Consider the following 23897-nt stretch of genomic DNA (forward strand, 5'->3'; position numbering starts at 1 on the left):
TCATGATTTAGACATAAGGGCGATATTATAAGCAAATTAGGAAGACAAGGGATAGTCTATCTCTCAGATCTGTGGAGAAGAAAGGAATTTAAGGCCAAAGAAGATCTGGAGAACATTATGAAATGCAAAGTGGATCATTTTGACTATAAAATAATACCAATACAGACAAGATAAGAAGGGAAGCAAAAAGCTGGGGGAAATTTTTATATCTAGTGTTCCTGATAAAGACCTCATCTCTAAAATATATAGAAAATTGACTTAAATTTCTAATAATACAAGTCATTCTCCAGTTGATAAATGGTCAAAAGACATTAATGGATAAATTTTCAGATAAAGAAATTAAAACCATGCCTAGTCATATGAAAAACGTTCTACATAGAGAAATGCAAATTAAAACAACTCTAATGTACCACCTCACACTTCTCACATTGGCTAAGATGACAGGAAAAGATAATGATAAATTTTGGAGGAGAGGTAAAAACTGGGACCCTAATACATTGTTGGTAGAGTGAACTGATCTAACCATTCTAAAAAGAAATTTGGAACTATGCCCAAAAGGCAATAAAACTATATACCATTTGATCCAGAAGTGTCTATACTGGGTCTGTACCCCAAAGGGATCATAAAAAAAGGGAAAAGGACCCACATGTGCAAAAATATTTGTAGCAGTTTTTTTTGTAGTGGCAAAGAACTGAAAATTGAATGGATGACCATTAGTTGGGATATGGCTGAATAAGTTATGGAATATAAATTAACAGAATATTATTATTATGTAAGAAATGACAAGCAGACTGATCTCAGAAAAGCCTGGAGAGACTTACATGAACTGATGCTAAGTGAAGTGAGTAGAATCAAGAGAACACTATATACAGATGATTCTGAAATGATCAACTGCAATGGATTTGGCTCTTTTCTTTCTTTCTTTTTGCTGAAGCAATTGGGGTTATTAAGTGACCTGCACAGGTCATAACTAGGAAGTATTAAGTGTCTGAGGCTGGATTTGAACTCTGGTCCTCCTGATTTAAGGGCCAGCATTCTGACTCTTTTCAACAATGAGGTGATTCAAGGCAATTCCAACAAATGATGGAAAGAGTTATCCATCTCCAGAAAGGGAACTATGGAGACTAAATGTGAATCAAAGCATAATATTTTCACCTTTTTTTTTTTTTTGTATGTTTGCTTTTTTTTTCTTTCTTGTGTCCCTCACACACACATTTTTTATCTGATTTTTCTTACATAGCAAGACAAACATAGAAATATGTTTAGAAAAATTACATTTGTGGAACCTATATGGATTGCCTGCTGTCTAGAGGAGGAAAGGAGAAAAATTTGGAACACAAGGCTTTGTAAAGGTGAATACTGAAAATCGTTTTTGCATATATTTGGAAAAATAAAAAGCTATTGTAAAAAAAATAGTACATTTGAACATGAAGTAAATATATAAAGTAGACTTTAGTAAGGTAAGAGGGGGATTGGAAGTCATATCCTAATGGAGACCAGAAATAGAAAAAATGTTCAAAAAGGTTTCTTGACAGGGAGTTTGTTAACCAAGGACATTAACAATCAAAGTAAAATCTGAATGTGGAAGATATAGACAAGTTTCATTGAATAAAATGGATGTAACTTATCAGTGGATAAGTCCAACTTTATAAAGCTTCTACAAAGTATTCTACGGGATAGGTACATGTAATTTATGTGGTATCTTTGTTTATATTTCTTCCTAAATGTAAATAATCTTCCTGAATCACAAGCTTCTATTTAAGACCTCATATTCTTTTTTCCTTCCATGCAACATATTCTCTTTTCCACTCAAACTACATAATTCTGGCTCTATATCTTCTACCACACTTCTATTTTTATTCCTTGGTTCAAGCCATTCTCTACATCTGGCATGCCTTTTATTCATCTGTTATATGCTTACCTATCCTTTAAAATCCAACTCAGATGTCAAAGTTTCTCCAGAAAACCTTTTTGATCCCTTCAACTATTAAAATTTTTACCACCCAAATCTTATATAACTGTTTTGTAACTCTCTAATAAACTTTTCATAGTGTTACATAATACAGTCCTTTTGTGCTGGTATCTATTCTTTCAATTAGACTGTAAGCTCCTTGAAGGTGAACACTCATCTTGCTCAAATATTCTATCTGCTCCCGTCCCTAGAGCAGTATTCTGAGCAAAGTGCTTAATAATGCTCAATGTACTGTGTTGCTTTGTGGCTTCACACTCCAAAGGCTCTTCTGTTATGACAATGTAATTTCCTAAGTATCATACTGTATTTGTGTATACCTAGAGTTACACTCTGCTGCTAGGCAGCTGATTAATTTAAGCAAATACTGAAGAACACAAGATAACCTTTAAAATCTTCTAAAAAGGATGGGGTGTTTATTCAGTGGGAACAGTCAGCATGCAGGTCCAGTCATGCCAGCCTCTCAAGGGAGTTACTTGTCTACATAATTGTTACAGGAACAGATTTATCCTGCCACATATTCTTCAATGTATAGAGACTTGTGAGAAAAACAGAATGAGAAGACTAACCCTCATAATAGGGACTCACCGATTATAATCCAGGCGGGACTGATGGAGCTGCTGCTGTTTCAATAGAAGTTTTGTTTCCTGTTGGGCCAGCAGATGCTGCAGGCGCTCCTTTTCAATCTCCAGCTCCATTTTCTGTAGGAGAAGTTGATTTCTCTTCTCTATTGACATCTGCTTTCTGTCCTCCATTTCCTCAGGCTCTAATGTCACTGGTACACGAGGCATAGGTGTCCAGGAAAGGTCACAATAATTGTGTGATTCCTGTTGATGTGTCCTGGGATGCTGTCTGGTCATTCCTGGCTGATGGTTTCCATGAATGTGATCTTCATTTTCAGGATGATTGTGAACAAAGCAATGACTATTGATATAAGGCTGGATGAACGAAAATTCCTTGGGTCTCATTTCATCTGGTGAGACTCTCTCTGTCAAAAGTGAGCCCAGCAGCTTTGTTCGTGGGGACCTGTAGTTACATGTTCTTGCTTCGGAATGTTCCCTACTCAGACCCTCTTGGGGAGGATGAAGAGCTGCTATCCTGGGATAATAATTCCTGAAAGGTAGATTTGTTTCTGAAGCTGAGCCCTGGTTTGGAAATTTAATCTCATTCTTGCTTTGATAGATTTGTGAAATTGTGAGGTTCCTATAGTGACCATTCTGCTCCTGATGTAGAGAATTGGGAGAGCCCTTCTTGATGGGGACCTGGAAGCAAATAAAAGATTGGGTTTCAATTAAAGAGCTAGTAAAGTAATTTTTTCTCTGTGGTCCTCCAGAAATCAATGAGACAATCTGCTCAATTAAAGCTGCTTTGAATCAGTCTTCAGACTCACCATAATGGCCATTCATATACCTGAGAAGATACATTCCATAATCACAGCTAAAACAATTACCAAGCAATGTGCACTTCAGTTTATCTCACCAGTGATGTTAAAATAAGAAGAGTTTGCAGACAGCAACTTTAATATAAATAGTATCACTGGAGTTATGAATAGTTTAAGGTTGCATAAAATCAACTCAGAGAGTAGAAGAAATATTAAATATTAATGTCTTAAAATGCTTAATTTTCAATACAAAGCCAAGAAATCCAATCACCTGCTATAAATACCTTTAGATTGGCCATTACACAGCATGAGATTTGATGTAAACCATTTCATCTTGCACTGGAGTAGGACATTACTTAATGCTGAAAATTTGATGAGAAATTTTGAAAACGTCTTTACAGAACACAGATAAAAATGGCCATTTTCCATAAAATATGGTTCTTTATCAAAAACTATCATTTAAATACAAAACATGTTTAAATTCAGTCATAAATGAAAGTGATTTTTCTATTAAGTTGGGTGAGTTTAAATTTAAACCTGCTGGGCCAATATAAAAGGAACTTTCCTAGTATTCTCTTTATAGCTCTTCTGTCATGGGCATCAAAATTTTGAGTGTACTAAGGAACATTCTTTCTCACTGTAGGAAGAGTACGCTTAGGCTGACTCACTTCAACAGATCAATGCTTCATTGTATCCTCAGAATACTGAGTCTACTGAAGACATTTCAAAAAGAAACCAAACTTCCAGTTTAGATCTCAGTCAAAAATACATTTAACGCCAATGATAATGGTAATACAAATAACTATTTTTACTATTCATGAACCCTTAATTTAATCAAAGTTCACAGAGAGGGTTCAAAAGCCTTTTAAAGTAGAACTTTAAATCAATTTCCTACTTTTAATTCTGCCTGGTTGGTTAGTTGTTGTCCTTCATATTCAAAGAAGACCAAAATGACATCATTTTGTTGGAGTCAAGTTAATATGTTTGAATGAAAATAGCCTCATTGAAAATTTGAGCTGGAATGTCAAGAAAGTATCCTTCAAAAAGCTTTCTTTTTAATACCAACTCTTTTCTATTCTTCTAGGCCAGTCTTTAAACCATCTTTCTTATAATTTTTTTCCTTCCATGTCACCATTTTTCCTTACTTAATTAGCATCCTCATCCTACAAAATTTCAGTCTCCACTTAACTATGTCCTCCTCTTTCTTCACTGAAAAAGAAGTAGACTGCATTCTTACAAGAGTTAACCTTTGAGTTCATCCTGATACTCAACCTTTTCCCGAACCTTGTTAAATGAACCTTTTTTTTTTCTTTTTGTTACATTTTAAAGTTTTTTTTCTGTTGTGAGACAATTGGGGTTAATTAAGTGACTTGCCCAGGGTCGCACAGCCAGGAAGTGTTAAGTGTCTGAAGCCAGATTTGAACTCAAGTTCTCCTGATTCCAGGGCCAGTGCTCTATCCCTTGCATCATCTAGCTGTCCCTCTTTCCTGCATATTTTAATCATTCCACATTCATTGCTCTTCTTCCTTCATCTTACATGTCACCCTCATTATAAACAATGAATTCTTTCTGCTCAGTCCTTGCTTTTTCATTAGTTTGTAAGTCTTTATTTTATCAAAAATTATATTTCTTTCTTTTTTACCCAATAGAACTTTTCTCAAGTTATCATTAATTGTTAAGTTTTTATCTTTTGCCTTTTGGAGGACTGTATTTCAAATTCTTTCTTTATAATAGTGGCTACCAAATATTCACTTTCTGGCAATTTCTCATATTTTTTTATGGATCTCTAATCTTTGGTCTATGATTCTGATGTTATTGGGTATTTTCATTTTGGAATTGTAGTCAATCCTCAGCTTAGGTGACTATTGTTTCTAGAGGATAGTGTGAAAGTCAAACTACAAATATTGATACTTGAACCTATGGGAAATAGGGATTAGATTGCTGTGACGAGCCAAAATTGCAGTTTTTCATTAGAAATTTCCAAAAATACAATTCTTTATAACAAAACATTAATTCTCATAATATGTACTTCGCCTAACACAGTAACCATGAAGGATCCCATAAAATTATATTAAATTTCATATTTTAATAAAAGTGATAACATTTTTTCTTGCTAGTAATTTCCTAAAATTCTGTGATCTTTGGTGCTAACATTTCAGTTTAAAAAAAACAAAACAGCATATTGATTTCAGATAATACCATGCTACTGTAAATCTCTCTACTTTAGCCACCCTCTGAAAACCAAAGGAGAGGTTGTTGAGACTTTAGTTGCTGCTGATGGAAGATGACAAGACTGGCAAGATCTCAACATCATTTTCAACATTCCAGATGTAAATGACAAGCTGAGGAGTGTATACTTTATCGTAGAGGCAGCAAGGCATCATAGAAGATTTTTTGGCAGGGGAGTAAACTGGAGGAACAAGGAATGTTTGGCTTGGAGAAATGAAGATTCATGGAGGACACATTTAAAAGATTGTTATATGGGAGAAGAATCAGAGTTATTGTTTGGATACAGAAAGCAGAACCTGAAAAACAATTGGGGTGAGGTAGGAGGCAAGTTATCACAAAGAAGTCAATTTGGGCTTGATATCCTATTCATAATCAAACAAGTCCAAAAGTGGAATAAATTGCCCTGAAAGTATGCCTGCCATGAGATCAAGAAATGGAATAAAGACCCATCTATACAAACATATTACAGCAGCTTTTTATAGTGGCAAAGAATTAGAACCTCAAAGGGTGTCCACTAGCAGGGGAATAGTTGAAAAAGTTATGATATATATATATACAGCACTGCTGTGCTGTAAGAAATGGTAAAGGAGATGGTTTTAAAGAGAAGATTTGTATAAATTAATGGAAAGTAAAATTAGCATAATCAAAGGAATAATTTATATGATAACAATATTGTAAAGACAACTTTGGAGAAGTAAGAAACTCTGAATAGCACAATGCCAATCACAATTTCAGTGGATTTACGAAAAGGTTTGCTACTTACCTCTAGATAGAAATGTGAATTCAGAATGCAGTTGAGGAATATTTTTGGTTTGTTCATAGCCAATGTGGGAAAATGTTTTGCCTGATTATTCATATTTGTAATAAGTTTTGTTTTTCCTGCTTTCTCAATAAAGGGAGGAGAAGGTGGAAGGGAAAAAATATGGACCAAAAAAATTTTTTTTAAATTGTTTTAAATAAAGATTGGAGGGAGGCGGAGCCAAGATGGTGGAGAAGGCACATGCAACTTTCTAAGCTCCTCTCATGCCCTCATGACCAATTATTAAATTCGGTCTCAAAAATAGCGCTTGACAGCTAAAATTCACGAAGATGAGAAGCACAACAATTTATCAGCCAAAGATAATCTGGAAGATTGCCAGAGCAGGTTTGTCCTGAGGGGCCAGAGCAGATCAGTGCAAGCAGGGAGATAGGAGAGACTAGCTTCAAGAGTGGACCAGGGACGGGGGTGGCTAGAGAAGTTATAGAGACAACTCTGCCATAGGTTAACTGCTCTGCCTTGATTACAAAGCACCCCAGCAGAGAAATAAAAGCCAAAGGTAGAGGATACTCTAAAAACACCAGAACCTAACAAGATCTGGCTATACCCACCCAAAACCGGAAGTGACTCAGCACAGACTATACCACAGCTGTACAGCTGCAATCTGCAGCACGGGCCTCTAGCAAGCAGTCACTAATCTGCATGGCAGTGGGGCGCAGCCCAGAGCAGCCTCTAATATGCACAGTGGGGGTCTCGGCCTGGGGCAATAGAACTTCCAGGGACTGTGCTTCCTGAGGCACAGACACTTCCAGTCCGTGCTGGACAATTCACTGGACAACTGCCAATGCACAACCCCACTGCTGGCCTCTAGCCCCAGGGCAGTCACTAATTTGTACAGCAGGGTTCTTTGCAGGACACTTTCACAGCTCAACCCAGGCCTAGTTAGTTCTGGTGGGGAACTTTTTCCAGAGCACTCCCATTCCCTACAGCTAGCTCTTTGCAGCCCATTGGCAGGACAGCTACTATCCATCACTGCTCTGCAGAGGAACCTGGTGAACTCCTGCCCTGAAGGCAGACCCTATAGGCTTTAAAAAAACATGGGTAAAAAAAAGGAGGATCAATAGTTTCTATACAGAAAGAGAATAGGTTTTCAACCCTGAGGAGACTAATAGCAGACAGTCTCCAGACAACTGTTGGCCCCCAACACAAAAGGCTCTCCTAGAAGATATTATTAAAAATATTAAAAGAGTTCTAGAAGAAAAATGGGAAAAGGGAAGAGAAGCTATGCAAGAGAGTAATAATTTCCTGAAATGTGAATTGGAAAAGGTAAAAAAAACACCCAGGATGTGCAGGGAAACAGAATTTGTGAATTGGAAAAGGTAAAGAAATCCCTGGAAAGTAGGATTTATGAATTGGAAAAGAAAATAACTCACTAAAAAAAAAAAAAAAACTAGTGAAATGGAAAAAAATTCCATAGAGCAAAACAACTCATTTAAAAATTCAATTGGTGATAAGTGGTCAAAGGATATGAACAGACAATTTTCAGATGATAAAGTTGAAACTATTTCCACTTATATGAAAGAGTGTTCCAAATAACTATTGATCAGAGAAATGCAAATTAAGATAACTCTGAGATACCACTACACACCTGTCAGATTGGCTAAGATGACAGGAAAAAATAATGAGGAATATTGGAGGGGATGAGGGAAAACTGGGACACTGATGCATTGTTGGTGGAGTTGTGAATGAATGCAACCATTCTGAAGAACAATCTGGAATTACGCCCAAAAAGTTATCAAACTGTGCATACCCTTTGATCCAGCAGTGCTACTACTGGGCTTATACCCCAAAGAGATACTAAAGAAGGGAAAGGGACCTGTATGTGCCAAAATGTTTGTGGCAGCCCTGTTTGTAGTGGCTAGAAACTGGAAAATGAATGGATGCCCATCAACTGGAGAATGGTTGGGTAAATTGTGGTATATGAATGTATGGAATATTATTGTTCTGTAAGAAATGACCAGCAGGATGAATACAGAGAGGCTTGGAGAGACTTACATGAACTGATGCTGAGTGAAACAAGCAGAACAAAAAGTTAGGAGTAAATAGACCAAAAAATAATTGGAAACTAAATAATCTCATCTTAAAGAATGATTGGGTGAAACAGCAAATTATAGACACAATTAATAATTTCACTCAAGATAATGACAATGATGAAACATCATACCAAAATTTGTGGGTTGCAGCCAAAGTGGTAATAAGGGGAAATTTTATATCTTTAGGGGCTTACTTGAATAAAGTAGAGAAAGAGAAGATCAACGAATTGGGCTTGCAACGTAAGAAGCTAGAAAAAGACCAAATAAAAAAAACCTCCAAATACTAAACTTGAAATTCCAAAATTAAAAAGAGAAATTAATAATATTGAAAGTAAAAAAAAAACTATTGAATTAATAAGAGTTGGTTTTATAAAAAAACCAATAAAATAGATAAACCTTTGGTAAATCTGATTAGAAAAAGGAAAGAGGCAAATCAAATTGTTAGTCTTAAAAATGAAAAGGGAGAACTTTCCACCAATGAAGAAAAAATAAGAATAATAATAAGGAATTACTCTGCCCAATTTTATGCCAATAAATTTGATAACCTAAGTGAAATGAATGACTACCTCCAAAAATATAGGCTTCCCACATTAACAGAGGAGGAAATAAATTGCTTAAATAGTCCCATTTCAGAAAAAGAAATAGAAGAAGCTATTAATCAACTCCCTAAGAAAAATTCCCAGGACCAGATGGATTTACATCTGAATTCCACCAAACATTTAAAGAATAATTAGCTCCAATGCTATATAAACTATTTGAAAAAATAAGGAATGAAGGACTCCTACCAAATTCCTTTTATAACACAGACATGGTACTGATATTTAACCAAGTAGGTTGAAAACAGAAAAAGAACATTACAGATCAATCTCCCTAATGAATATTGATGTTAAAATCTTACTAAGGTATTAGCAAAAAGACTACAGAAAATCATCCTACACCATAATACTACACCATAATCAAGTAGGATTTATACCAGGAATGCAGGGCTGGTTCAATATTAAGAAAACTATTAGTATAATTGGCCATATTAATAACCAAATTAACAAAAGCAATATGATCATCTCAATAGATACAGAAAAACCATTTGATAAAATCCAATATCCATTCCTATTAAAAACACTTGAGAGTATAGGAATAAATGGACTTTTCCTTAAAATAATCAGTAGCATCTATTTAAAACCATCAGTAAGCATCATATGTAATGGGGATAAACTGCAACCATTCCCAATAAGATCAGGAGTGAAACAAGGTTGCCCACTATAACCATTATTAGTCAATATTGTATTAGAAATGCTAGCTTTGGCAATAAGAGTTGAGAAGAGATTAAAGGAATGAGAGTAGGTAATGAGGAAACCAAACTATCACTCTGTGCTGATGACATGATGGTGTACTTAGAGAACCTCAGAATTCTACTAAAAAGCTATTAGAAATAATCCACACCTTTAGCAAAGTTGCAGGATACAAAATAAATCCACATAAGTCATCAGCATTCTAATATATCACTAACAAAATCCAACAGTTAGAGTTACAAAGAGAAATTCCATTTAAAGTAACTACTGATAGTATAAAATATTTAGGAATCTATCTGCCAACGGAAAATCAGAAACTATATGAGCAAAACTATGAAACACTTTCCACACAAATAAAGCTAGATCTAACCAATTGGGAAAATATTAAATGCTCTTTGATAGGGCGAGCAAATATAATAAAGATGACAATACTACCTAAAATAATCTATTTACTTAGCACTATATCAATCAGACTCCCAAAAAACTATTTTAATGACCTAGAAAAAATAACAACAAAGTTCATATGGAAAAACAAAAGGTCAAGAATTTCAAGGGAATTAAGGGGTGGGAGGAAGGAGGGGAAAAGTTGGAACAAAAGTTTTGCAATTGTCAATGCTGAAAAATTACCCATGCATACATCTTCTCAATAAAAAGCTATAATAAAAAAAAATTGGAAACTGAGGGAATAGCCATCAATTAGGGAATGACTGAATTGTGGTAGATGATTAAAAAAAAAAATTACCAACCACTCATATGAAAGAGTGTTCCAAATCATTATTAATCAGAGAAATGCAAATTAAGACAACTCTGAGATACCACTACACACCTGTCAGATTGGCTAAGATGACAGGAAAAAATAATGATGATTGTTGGAGGGGATGTGGGAAAACTGGGACACTGATACATTGTTGGTGGAGTTGTGAACGAATCCAACCATTCTGGAGAGCAATCTGGAATTATGCCCAAAAAGCTATCAAACTGTGCATACCCTTTGATCCAGCTGTGTTTCTACAGGGCTTATACCCCAAGGAGATACTAAAGAAGAGAAAGGGACCAGTATGTGCCAAAATGTTTGTGGCAGCCCTGTTTGTAGTGGCTAGAAACTGGAAAATGAATGGATGCCCATCAATTGGAGAATGGTTGGGTAAATTGTGGTATATGAATGTTATGGAATATTATTGTTCTGTAAGAAATGACCAGCAGGATGAATACAGAGAGGTTTGGAGAGAATTACATGAACTGATGCTAAGTGAAATGAACAGAATGAAGAAATCATTATATACGTCAACAACGATACTGTATGAAGATGTAATCTGATGGAAGTGGATTTCTTTGACAAAGAGACCTAATTCAGTTTCAATTGATCAATGATGGACAGAAGCAGCTACACCTAAAGAAAAAACACTGGAAAATGAATGTAAACTGTTTGCATTTTTGTTTTTCTTCCCGGGTTATTTTTACCTTCTGAATCTAATTCTCCCTGTGCAACAAGAAAACTGTTTGGATCTGCACACATACATTGTATCTAGGATATACTACAACATATCCAACATATATAGGACCGCTTGCCATCTAGGGAAGGAAGTGGAGGGTGGGAGGGAAAAATCGGAACAGAAGTGAGCGCAAGGGATAATGTAAAAAAATTTACCCTGGCATGGGTTCTGTCAATAAAAAGTTACTATAATTAAAAAAAATATTACCAATAATAATAATAAATAAATAAAGATTGGAGGACCACTCATTAGACTTTTTTTTTTTAGAAGTTTTCTGAAATGGAGGAGAGTTATGGGATGATAATGTGAGGAGCAAGAAGGATAACGTGAACCATAAGTAGAGAAAACACCTAAGCATATTTGAAGACAGCAGTGAAGGAGTTAATATAGAAAGGCAAATTCAAGAGACTTTTCTCATATTCTTCATCTTCTCTGACATTTCTGCAACCCTGGAGACTTTTGACCACTCTTTTTCTTCTTGAAACTCTCTCTACTCAGTTTGTTTAATTCTTTGGCTTCCTTAATTGTCTTGGCTTTCCTTCTACCTCTCTGATCACTCCTTTCATAAAGTCTTTACTTCATAAAGGCTTACTGACTTGATTATTCCTACAATCCTAAGAAGATTGTTCCTCCTAGCTGTTTTCCATGGCTCTATTCTCATCCATATTCTCTTCATCTAGCTAGACTGTCTTCTTTCCATTTTCATTCAACTTTTCTTCTCCAGTTGGATTACACAACTCACCATTCCTTGACTGTATCCCATGTGTTTTCATCTCTGGGCCTTTGTTTACATTTCCCTGTGTTTCCTTCCTGGCCTTTTCCCCCAACTCCTACATCAGTATCCAAATGCTGACACTCTATTGTACACACTAACATCTTCCATGAAGCCATTCCTGACAGACACCTCCCTCTTCTCCCAAAACACTTACAATATGCCTATTTTGTATGCATATTCTATTCTTATCATAGTTAATTATTGAGACATCTTATCTCCTCTACTGGGCTGAAAGCTTCTTGAGGGAAGGGAACATGTTTATGTTTTATATCTCTTTAAGTACTTAGCACCTACTATGTATTTAGTAAAAGTTAGTTAAATTTCATTGAAATTACAGGATCTTTCCAGTGATGAGCAGATGGTTAAGTCATTAACTGAGTGCACACAACAATAAAAACATATTTTTATCACTATGCTACACTATGGCAAAATGAAATTATCTTTCCTTTTTATGAAAGTTTAGGGATAAATATTTATCTATCATTTACTCTAGGCTACAAGAAGATTGTGGTGATTTTTTCATTTAAAAGCTGGATACTTAATGCTTGTTTCTCATAAATAAAGTCAATTCATAAATAATTATTCAAGATCAAAGTGCATACAGCAATACTGTCTGGGAGCTTTTAACAGGAGTATAGTTTCTTAGACACACATCATACTACAAATATGAAATCACGTTAGTGAAGAAATAAATGTCAATTTACCTAATAGTATCTTTAGAAGAACAAATGAATTTCAATGCTTAACTTTTAAAAGTAAATTAAATTGAATCAAAATAGGGCATTTTGGATAATGTCTTCTTTTGCTATATATACTCATTCTCTGTTTTATCAAATTGGCTTTGTTTCTGTTTTTACTGTTCCTTCCCCCTTCATAAAAAAAAAAAAAAGCCTGATTAAATTATTTCTCAAATTAAAGGCAGTGTCTCTGTTAGAGATATGAAAGCAAATTATATAATGTCTAGATTTTAGTAAAGCTTTGAACAAAAGCTATTATAAAAGGAACTCATGGGAAAAAATTGAGATTTTACTTATATGCTATAGTTAGGTAGTTAGATGGATTCTGGAGTAGATGATTAGACTCAGAGAATAGTGGTTCAATGTCATTTTGGAAAATAGCCAGTCATGGAATGCCTCAGGTATCTGTTCTTGGTGATATGCTGTTTTATAAATTTATAAAGGAAATAAATAAAGGCAGATTTAGCATGCTTATCGAATTTGCAACTGATGCAAAGCTGAGAGGGTAGCTAATTCACTGGGCCAATCAATAAATGAGTATAGGGTAAGCATCTACTATGTACTAGACACCACAGTATTAGTTATTGGACAAAGACAATAACAAAAGAAAAAGACTAAAATAAAATAATTCCTGTCCTCAAGGAACTTATATTCTATCAAGGGATAGCTTAAGGTCCCAAAAAAATCCTGTTAGCCAAATCCAATCAGATGAAATTCAATAGGGACAGATATAAAATCTTAAAGTTAGATTAAAAATAAACTTCAGAATAACAAGATGAAGAATTCCTGAAAAAGATCTCATCAATTTGGTAGGCTAACTCAACAACTTAATGTGTGATATAGAAAGCAAAAAAAAAAAAAATTCTAGGACTTACTAAGAGTGACATAATGTTTTAGAATTAGGAAAATGACAAGATATCATTCTTTGTCTTGTCAGCAACTGGATTGTTGTATTCAAGTTCTGGAATATTCAACTGCATCTAGAGGAAAGTGAATACATAAATGACCAAAGTCCTCAAAATCAGAATCATGTGAGAATCAATTGAAGGAACCTCAAGGATAGTTAGCCTGAGGAAGAAAGGACTCGGGGAAAACCAGATATTTGTCTTCAAGTGTTCGAAGGACTCTTTTGTAGAACAGATATTACACTTGTTTTGCTTCACTCCATTAGTCAGAGTTAGAGGTAACAAAAAGACATTTCCCCATCATTAATTACAGTTTTTCAAGCAAAGGTAAGTTAACAGTTCAGAAATGCTTGGATTTAGGTGGTCTTTGATCCCTTTCTATTCTAGATCTATGATGAAATCATAAAGAGATACAGTGTTAGGAGAAAATATCAAACTCATTTTTGAACATGCAGGTAAAGTGACCTGACGATGACCTATATAGAAGTGGAAGTATCTGAAGTCTTGGCCATGAAGAGATGACAAAGAACAGAGAATAAAGAGAGGAGGCAAGAAGAATATGGTCAAATCCTTTAGGAATTCCACATTACAGGTTTAATAGCCACTGAAACACGTAAATCATGGTTAGAATGCTAGAAGGAGAATCAGAAATTATATGCAGTATGAAGATGTATTATTCAGATATCCCATGGATCTGTGATCCATGTGTGTACTCTACCAGCCTTTTACACTTGCCAATATTGTACAATTCTTGTCCATGTCCTCTTAAGTTTGCCATTTGGGGAAGAGGCCCATTAACTAGGATAGAATTAGGATGGGCATGCCAAACAATGCCAATGATATAGAGAGGGGACATAAGAACTGCAGAACAGCTACAGAATCTGATGTCTTTTGAAAGAGAAGTGGCTATTAAACAAACAAGTAAGCAAGAGAAAATTTCAGGACAGACAAGTTTTTCAAAAAGTTTAGTGGTGAACTATATAAAAAACATTAATATTTTAAAATAGTAGTTCAAATATTATTATCACTAATGAGGAAACTAAGGTCAAAAAACTTAACAGATTTATCTGAGGTCATTCAGTTGGTAAATGGCAAGCTAGAAATCAAAGCTAGAACTTTTGATTCTAAATCCATTGCTCTTTCCATTTTCCAATAAATGCTAGTCTACAATAAGAGGGTCATGGTGACTATGGAGAAAACAGAATGACATTCATGATTGCATTTAGAAAAGATTGGGGAGTAAAAGAGAAAAAGAAATGAAAAGAGAAGAGGATTTAAGTAAGCTCATAGCATCGTATTCTGAGCATAAGGAATTAGGTTATTTTATTAGAGGAGTTTAAGACAGATATTGCTTCTGGGACACATGGAAACCACAAATGGCCCTGATGAAACAGATGTGCATTTCTCTCTGGAGCTGTTTCATGCTTTCTATATGGTATTTAAAGATATAACTTCCCTTAACTAAGGCTTAAACTAACAAAACAAAACCCAAACTGCTGCTTCTGGCATATGGAATTAATATGATTTGATCAAATATAGAACACTAACAGAGAAACTGATAGATATTTAAGTAATTAAAGATAATTTTTAAAGGATTGAAGATGAGAAAGTAAAAATGGAGAACCATGAAGTCTTTTTACTGCCAACCCTGAAATCAAAACTACTGGTGTTGCCACTAAAGCCTCAATATTATTTGAGATCCACACTGAATTTAGGGTAATATGCATGCTCAATTATGTGGTGCAACAATTTTGAAAAGATACCTTACAGATAAGTTATATTCTCCTTTATATACATGCAGTCTTTAGATGGTTTCAAGAGAGCCTTTTGTACTGTATAATCTCCCCAGATGTGAAAAATTGGAATTCTTTTAAAATACTGAAAGAGGCAAGATTCAGAGTTCTAAAGTTTAGTTTTCTTTCAAAAGTAAAAAAATGAAGGATCACCTGAATATATGCCAAAAGAGATCTCAATAAATTCTTGACCTTGACTTTTCAGTTGGGAATATATTCACTCCCATGAGATTTGAAAAAGCTAAACCTTACATCTTATTATGCTGTTCTCCAAAATGATATTTCTAATCTCTAGTGACTCAATGCCTAACCATTTGCAAGTCTGAGAAAATACTGATTTAAAATATATTGAAAGACAACTTTATATGAAGCATTCTTTCCTCATAAAGATAACACAAGAAAGTGCACAGAGATTAGATATTCAAATGCATAAAATGTGCCATTCATATTCTGATGCTATTATTACTGACAGTATTACTACTTTTATTATTATTATACTTGATTTTTAAAAATGTATATTTTCTATCAATTTGTGGAACATTAATCAAAAAGGAAAAAAGGGTTAATCCTTAATTTGATACATGCAAGTTACTGAATACTCTTCCACATGGGCTAACTTTTCATTCACTGCTCCTTTGCTTCTACAAGATACCTGTTACCTACCTAATCAGCTCTAAGGTCTCTGTAGGCCATATTTTTATAATTCTCCCATAAGCAAGGTATTGTAAATAGTCCCAATTTTTTTTGAAGAAGGCACAGAGAAAAGAATAGTTGAGGAATTTTCTAAGGATTGCATGGCAAATTTTTGGTGAAAATTAGAAAACAAACAAGCAAACTCAAATTAGGGTCCTTAATTTAATTTCACAAACTGCCCATACTCCAGGATACTTACTTGATTCTCTTCAGTATCAGCAAGGAAGACATATTTAGGTCAAACAATCAGATTAATTCTTTTATGCCAGTTAGATAACTCAACATGCTCCCACTCTTATTCCTAACAGAACCTTTCCTCATAATAAAGAGAAACAAGAAAAACCCAGTGACAGATAGACTATACATCTATTATCTGAGAAACTGAGCTAAGTTCAAGAAACTCATAACCACAAAGTTTACCACTGGGTGGTGAATTTTTTTTGGTCAGAGCAAATCACAATGATTCATTTCCTATTCAGGGTTATTAAACAAATTCATATTCCTTTGTTATATCCAAATGGAAAGCAGTGGTGTCAAACTTAAATAGAAATGGAGCCATATCAACTTAGAAGTCAAAAATTAACATTAACTTTCTTGTCTTGCATTTGTATTTATTTTGGTAAACATTTCCCAATTACATTTTAATCTGGTTCAGGCCATCAGGGCCTTCAGTTTAACAACTCTTATGTGGAGTATATTCTAGGTTCCCAAGTATATGAACTAGGAGATAGAGAAGATAGAGAAATAGAGGAGATACAGAAGTAGAAGACAGATAGAGAAGAAGGGATATGAGATGTAGTAAGAAAACCATGCTGAAAAGTAGAATCATATTATATTGACCATTCTCACTAAAAAGGAAAGTGCAGATAAATGGAAGGATAGTTTCAAAGAGTCAAATAAAGGAATTGGTGGAGATGTTATGAAATCAAAGGCAACAAGAAATATCTTTGCAAGGGATATCTGATCATCAAACATCATAGTGCTCCAAGTATTAGCAGTTTATGCAATAGCATCTGTTACAGAGAGAAAGAGGGAGAAAAATATACCAAGAACTTTGTAAGACCTTCCAAATTAAATTAGTTCTTATTAACTTCAAAGATAAGGCGTGAATAGGGGGGATAGCAAAAATGTGTTAGAAAATATTGGTCAGAAATAAGAAATGAAAGAAAGCAAACCTTATAGAATAGAACTCTATGATTATACACCCCAAACATCTTCTTTGAGAAAAGAATTGGAAAAAGTTGGACATGGTTAGCATTGAATTACATCTTAAAAATATAAATGTTCATTTTTTTTCCTGAGGCAATTGGGGGTAAGTGACTTGCCTAAAGTTACACAGCTAGGAAATGTTAGGTGTCTAAGGCCAGATTTGAACTCAGATCCTCCTAACTTCAGGGCTGGTGCTCCATCTATGGCACCACGTAGCTGCCCTATAAATGTTCATTTTTTAAAAGAAAGAATCCAATTCTATTAGGGAAGTCATTTGAGAATCAGATGTCTGTATATATTCAAATTGACTTGTTAGAGCAAAAATCAAAGTAAGTAAGTAGTAGGAAAAAATAAAAAAATTTAAAAGGGTATGCGTTGAAAACAACTCTAACGTAATCTATTTAAATGAGATATTGATGATGAAAAATGGGATATGGATGAAGGAAAGGACATGGACAAAAATCAATAAACAATTATTAAATATCTACTATGTACCAGGCACTTGGTTAAGTGCTTGGAATACAAAAGACAAAAATTAAATTGTCTTTGCCCTCAAGGAGTTCACATTCTATTGAATAAGACCCAAGAATACAGAATTTATACAAAATAAATACAAGATATTTTCAGTAGGGAAGAGATCTGGAGGGATCAAGAAAGGCTTAATGTAGGAGGTGGTGATTGAAGTGAGTTAAAATAATTTCACATATAAGTTTAACCAATGTAAATCAATCAGTGTAACAAAAGAACCAAAAAAGTCCCAAATCATCTTAGTTAGCAAACACTTGACTTACAGAAAAATATGACAGCGAAGTGTTAAAATTCTTATAAGGTACTAAGACAGTGGAATTGATAGAGACAATAATTATCTAATTTAGCATGGTTCAGTATGATTGATCTGATCCTACAAGGAGATGTTATGGGCCAGAAACAAGGTACTAAGTGGAATTGAGGAGACAATGTTTTAATCTAGTTTAGAATTGATTTAATCCTACAACAAATAATGGTTTCCCAATGACATAATGATTAGTGTGTGCTCAGTGTAGGGCATATAAGCAAGAAGCTCTCAGGGCCAGACATACAAGCCCACTAGAAGCCTATTCTGAGAGGAGGAGACAGATTCATTACAGCTTCCACCTTTGTGCTGACTGGAGGCTAAAGCTGGAGAGGCAAAAGACTAGCAGCAAGACCTCTTGGAACTAAGGAGAGAGATTGGCCTCTAAGAAAGCTAACTGGGCCCAAGGAAAGAGACAATACTTGAAAAAGAAAATAAAGGATTTTGGTCTTTAACTCCTGGCTGTATTTGGGGTGATTATTACAACTGAACTGAACTGAAACAAAGGCTGCTCCCAGAAGCCCCCCAAGAAACCTGCTCCCAGAGAACATTATATTTTAGAGAAGAATATTACAATGAAGGATAAAACTGGTTTTAGAAGATAAACTTGTTTCTAAAATCTCAAGGAAAAAGGATAGAAGATTATGAGCAATATTACCTCATAAATCAAAAAAAGCAATAGAGTTAGTGAGAATCAACTAAGTAACACCATCCTCAGAACATATAAAGATAACACGGGAAAGAAAATAAAATTGAGATCTCCCCAAAATGAATGCTTAGCATAGTGCCTGGAACATAGTTTTGTTCAATTGTCCAGATCTTTGTGAGGCAATTTGAAGTTTTCTTGGCAAAGATACTGGAGCAATTTGCCATTTTTTTTTTCTCCAGCTCATTTTACAGATGAGGAAACTGAGGCAAACAGGATTAAGCAACTTTTCCAGGGTCACAAAGCTAGAAAGTATCTGACACCTTATATAAACTCAGGAAGAAGAATCTCCCTGATTCTAGGCCCAACACTCTTTACATGGCACCACTTAGCTCTCCATTATTATACAAACTTTTTTTCTCACCATCAAGGATACTGGAGACACCACAATTTTAACACTATAACAACAGTGCTGAATGCTCAAACACATAGAAACAGCACTGAACAGACAGAATGAAGAAGAGGAAATAAAGTGGGAATAGATCAGATATAGCTAGAAAAGATCTGTACTAGAACCACAATAGTTGTGAGTGTATCAGAGCATTAAATGTTCAAAGAATCTGAAAGTGGAAAAAAATGTCCAAAATTCAAGTATTTCAGAATTTATCAACACCTCTAAAGGGGCAAACAAAAAGAACTTCAGTGACTGTCCTATAAAACAATTTATACTCAAAATATACTTGATGAGGATATTCAAGAGAATTGGAAGAGGCAGGTTTCCATAAATGATATTCCATAGGAGATCACAACTTCATTACCATAAAAAACAATGGAAGATATAAAAACTAAAAGATCCCACTATATTTACTGTTACTTATTATTTAAGGGGGGGAGGGAGGAACAAAAAGCATTTGATTCTAAGAACAAAACGAGATTCATAAATATTTCAAATTTTACAAATTCTATGAAAATTATAACAACTTAAACAACTTTATTTAACTATTCCCTTATCAAAACTGTTAAATGAGGTCTAGAATAGAAAGAATTGCTATTTGCTAAAGGTAATTGCCATTGTCATAAAGGAAATGCAATCTAGAATTCAATTCAAAGCTGGATTCCCATTAGGTCATAAGGTCTCCCAGATGTTTCTGATTACATACAGCATTGTGTTGATTTCATCTAGGCAAGAAACACTGTAAGGTGTTTTGGGTAAGAACCAAAACCAATCAAAAGAATAGGATTTAACTATCTACAAAAGAAAAACAAGGGAGATGAAGAATGTCTATTATATAGACCAATGGTTCTCAAAAATAGCCATCTCTATCTCTTTACACTGAAAAATTACTAAAGACTTTTTTGTTTATGTGGATTATATAAAATAATATTTACTATAGTAATGATAATAGCCATAATTTTTATAGTGCTTACTATTTACCAGGCACTGTGTTCAGTGCTTTACAATTATTATCTCATCTGATCTTTACCATAATCTGGAAGATAGCTGCAATTATTATCCCCATTTTAAGATGAGGATTGTGAAATAAACAGAAGCAAAATGACTTGCCCCTGATCACACAGCCAGTAAGTTTAAGAGGCCACATTTGAACTTGGGTTTCCTTGACTCCAAATCCTGTGTTCTATGTACTATGGCACCTAGCTACCTAAATGGAAATTAAGGAATTATTATGTATTATTATGGAAATAGTTTTGACCCTGCAGACTCCCTGAAATGGTCTAATGAGACCTACAGGAGTCCCTGGACCACACCTAGATGATAATCTATAATTAGATGGACATATCTATAGAACTCATACAGCTGGGTGCCTATGGATGCACAAATGTTGTGATCTCTCTCTAGAAAACTGAGGACAAAAGTATGAGTTCTCTCACTTCCAGTGTCTTTCCCCTTATTTTGTTTTTATTCTGTTTTATTACTTATTTTGGATATCCATATATGTATAGATATTGTTTCCACTGATAGAATATAAACTCCTTAAAGATAGGGTTTTCCTTTGTATCCCCCACACAATGTGGCATTAATAGAAACTTGCTAATTGAGGACAAATCTCTTGTGGTGGAAGCGGTGCTGAACAGGTAAAGGTTGTCTTTAGACATTTGATGGGCTATTTGTGGTAAATACACAAACATATAAGTATCTATTTATGTGTGTATATGTGTATATATATATATGTGTGTGTGTGTGTATGTATGCATATATAAACATAGATACATACATATACACACATATATATACATATATATTTGTTTACTTATTTAAATTTATGGTAGAGGAATTCGACTTGTGTGCCAGGCCAAGAGAGATGATTAGGGACAATAGTCACACACTGTGGAGAGGAAGGCTAAAGTGTAATGTATAGAGAAGCTAAGAAGTTGAGCCATCTACAAGAGGAGATGATAAAGATTCCTCCCTCCCAAGACAGGTTTCTGAGCAAAGTCCAGAGGATCACTTGCCAAGAAGGTAGTAATCAAGGCTCTTACTCACACGGAGGCTGTACTAGGTGGCCACGAAGCTCCATGTCAACTCTCAAAATCTGTGAAAACTACTGGTAATAACAAAACTTTAAAATTACTGCTCTTAAACAAATCTCCAACAGAATACTGAGTTTAAAATGTATAGATTGTCCCTATGGTAACCTTGCACTTCCTGATTCTGAAAAGATATTCTGCTCCCAAACACATTTTAAGCTTCACATTTTTGGTACAATGCCCTCAGTAAATAACTATTAAAATCCTACCAACTTGCTTCAATTTTGTTTTTTACTAAGCACTGCAAAGTGCTGCAGGCAATGCAATGAACACATCAGAACTCATTATTAGTTGATTCAAATTGTTACTTGCCTTGGATTACTGGGCTAGTAGCTATCTACAATACTGATTTAAAGTGTTAACTATGAGGAACAACAAATATCAATCAATATTATTTATCTTCTGAAACAGATTTGACTAGTACTAGTTTGTTTAGTGATAAATGCAACTTTCATAATTTTTCTAGTCTAACTTAATACTCTTTGCGCTGTAACTCTGAACATTATAAAAAATGAACATCACAATCCTTATGACTTCAATTTTTTCCCCCTTCTGCCCTTTATTTTATGGCGGAATCAGTAGTTCAAGACCTAGATAAATATTTCAAAAACTAAACTACTGGTGAGCAGGGCAGGTCACTTCCATTTCCCAGAGCATTTGGAGTTCATGTGAAATAAGGGCAAAGGAATGATGAGCTGCATTTTTAACATGGGGCATACACAGACTAGTTGTCAAACTGACGAAGAATTCCTAATGCAACAGCTGCACAGTATGGTTTGCCAAAGTTCCATCCCAAATAAATGTTGTGCATTCTCCCTAGTGCAATTAACTCTCAAACACTGGCAGATTTTCTTAGAAGATCATCAAGGTAGATTACCTTCCAACATATGAACTAAATACTTACAGGTGTTATATCATCAGTTATTACTTATAAACTTCTGCATTTAGCAAGACATCCAGGCAAATGAATGATCTAATTTATGAATTATTTATAAGAAATTCACAGCATGCTCCTGGCGTCATCCATGGCCTTTTCTAGGTCATATGACACCAATTAGAGCTGAATTTTAAATTATTCAATAACCTGAACTCTCTTGTCATTTAACATATAGATATCAATGTGGTAAACAAGTTAAATCTAATGGGCCCTGGAGGTTTAAACTCCTCTGCTGCTCAGCACCAGAAGCCAAAGGCCCCCAATGGAAGTGAAAATAATAGAATGCAGCAGTCATGAGCATTTGGAAAGCTCTAATAACTTATTTTAATTCTCTTAAGGATGTAAGCATAACTTAAAAACAATGAAATCTAAAAGACATTGTGAAGTCATTACTTATGAGCGGAAAAATATTAGGATCTATCAAGAACACCTGATGATGACAAGACATTAAAACAAGTCACTAACTCCAAAATGTCAGACCATTTTGCACCTTCTTTCCCTAGATCTGCCCTATCTGAAATACAAGAGTAGGCATATGTAGATCCAACTAAGAAGCTGAATTGGTAAAGTTAGCAAAACTTTCAAAACTCACTGCCAGATTTTAGATGTACCATATTGATCATATTGATGAATTTTACATTTCCTGAAATAGAGAATTTCCTGGAGTGCTGTTTAAGAAAACAAAACAATATTCTCTATTACAAAAGGAGACATCTCTAGGGAATTCTGCCACCTGAAAAAATAGAAGAAAAAAAAAAAAGAAGGGAGGAAAGATAGATGCAATAGGAAATTCTACTATGCATCTCTGAAAATAAATAAAAAACTGATAGGTATCATGTGTTTTCCAACATACAGAGCTGGTGCCAGTATTACTAGAATGGCTGTTTCTATTTCCTTTTCAAATATGAACTTTCAAAACTAACATTACTAACATGTATACACTTATAACTGATATATATATATATATATATGTGTGTGTGTGTGTGTGTGTGGTGACAAAATTGGCAAAGAAGTTTATATACATTATATATATGATCACCATGATATACTGGTGAGGTAGACACCTCTGCTGTCATCTCCATTTTACGATTGAAATTGAAAGTCAGAGATTAAATGACTTGCCCTTGATCACTGAGCTAAAAGTTCACAAAGCTACAAAGTCGGAGATGCAGGATTTAAGCCAGGAGGAAAGGAGAGGAGAAGGAAGGGAAAGAGAGGAGAAGAGAAAAGAAGAGGTGAAAGGAGGGTAAAAGAAGAGAAGAGAAAGCAGGAGAGGGAAGGGAAAGAGAGGAAAAGAGAGAATCATAGAAGAGACGGAAGGGGAAGGACAGGAGGGTGAGAGGATAAATTTAAACCTGACTCCAAGTAAAGAATTTAAATTATCTTCTTTCTTCAAATTCTAATGTTCCTGAATATAAGACAAGGGAAAGTTGTCTTAGTCATCACTGCTAATTACCCACTGTGGTTTGGAATAAGAAATCTAGACACTTTTCATGCTATTCATTTTGGTAAAAAACAAAAAAATTCTTTTAGGTAACTGTTTTTTTAAGTCACACACATAAATATATGACACCTTATATCTATATGAGTTTCACATACATTATGTCACTTG

The 23897-nt window shown here is 34.6% G+C and overlaps 1 protein-coding gene across 3 annotated transcripts in view; it reads right to left on the reverse strand.

The window, feature by feature from the left end:
• Positions 1–23897, reverse strand: part of KIAA1328 (KIAA1328 ortholog) — a 562551-nt gene that overhangs the window by 146861 nt on the left and 391793 nt on the right. For all 3 annotated transcript variants that reach the window (XR_004230870.1, XM_031946042.1, XM_031946041.1), the window contains exon 7: positions 2558–3231. Coding sequence is in view for 2 of the 3 variants with exons in the window: in XM_031946042.1 (XP_031801902.1) it covers positions 2558–3231 (674 nt within the window). In the remaining variant the exon portion in view is untranslated. The remainder of the gene's footprint in view (positions 1–2557; positions 3232–23897) is intronic.

Source organism: Sarcophilus harrisii, chromosome 1 (genome assembly GCF_902635505.1).
Source record: "Sarcophilus harrisii chromosome 1, mSarHar1.11, whole genome shotgun sequence".
NCBI lineage: Eukaryota > Metazoa > Chordata > Mammalia > Dasyuromorphia > Dasyuridae > Sarcophilus > Sarcophilus harrisii.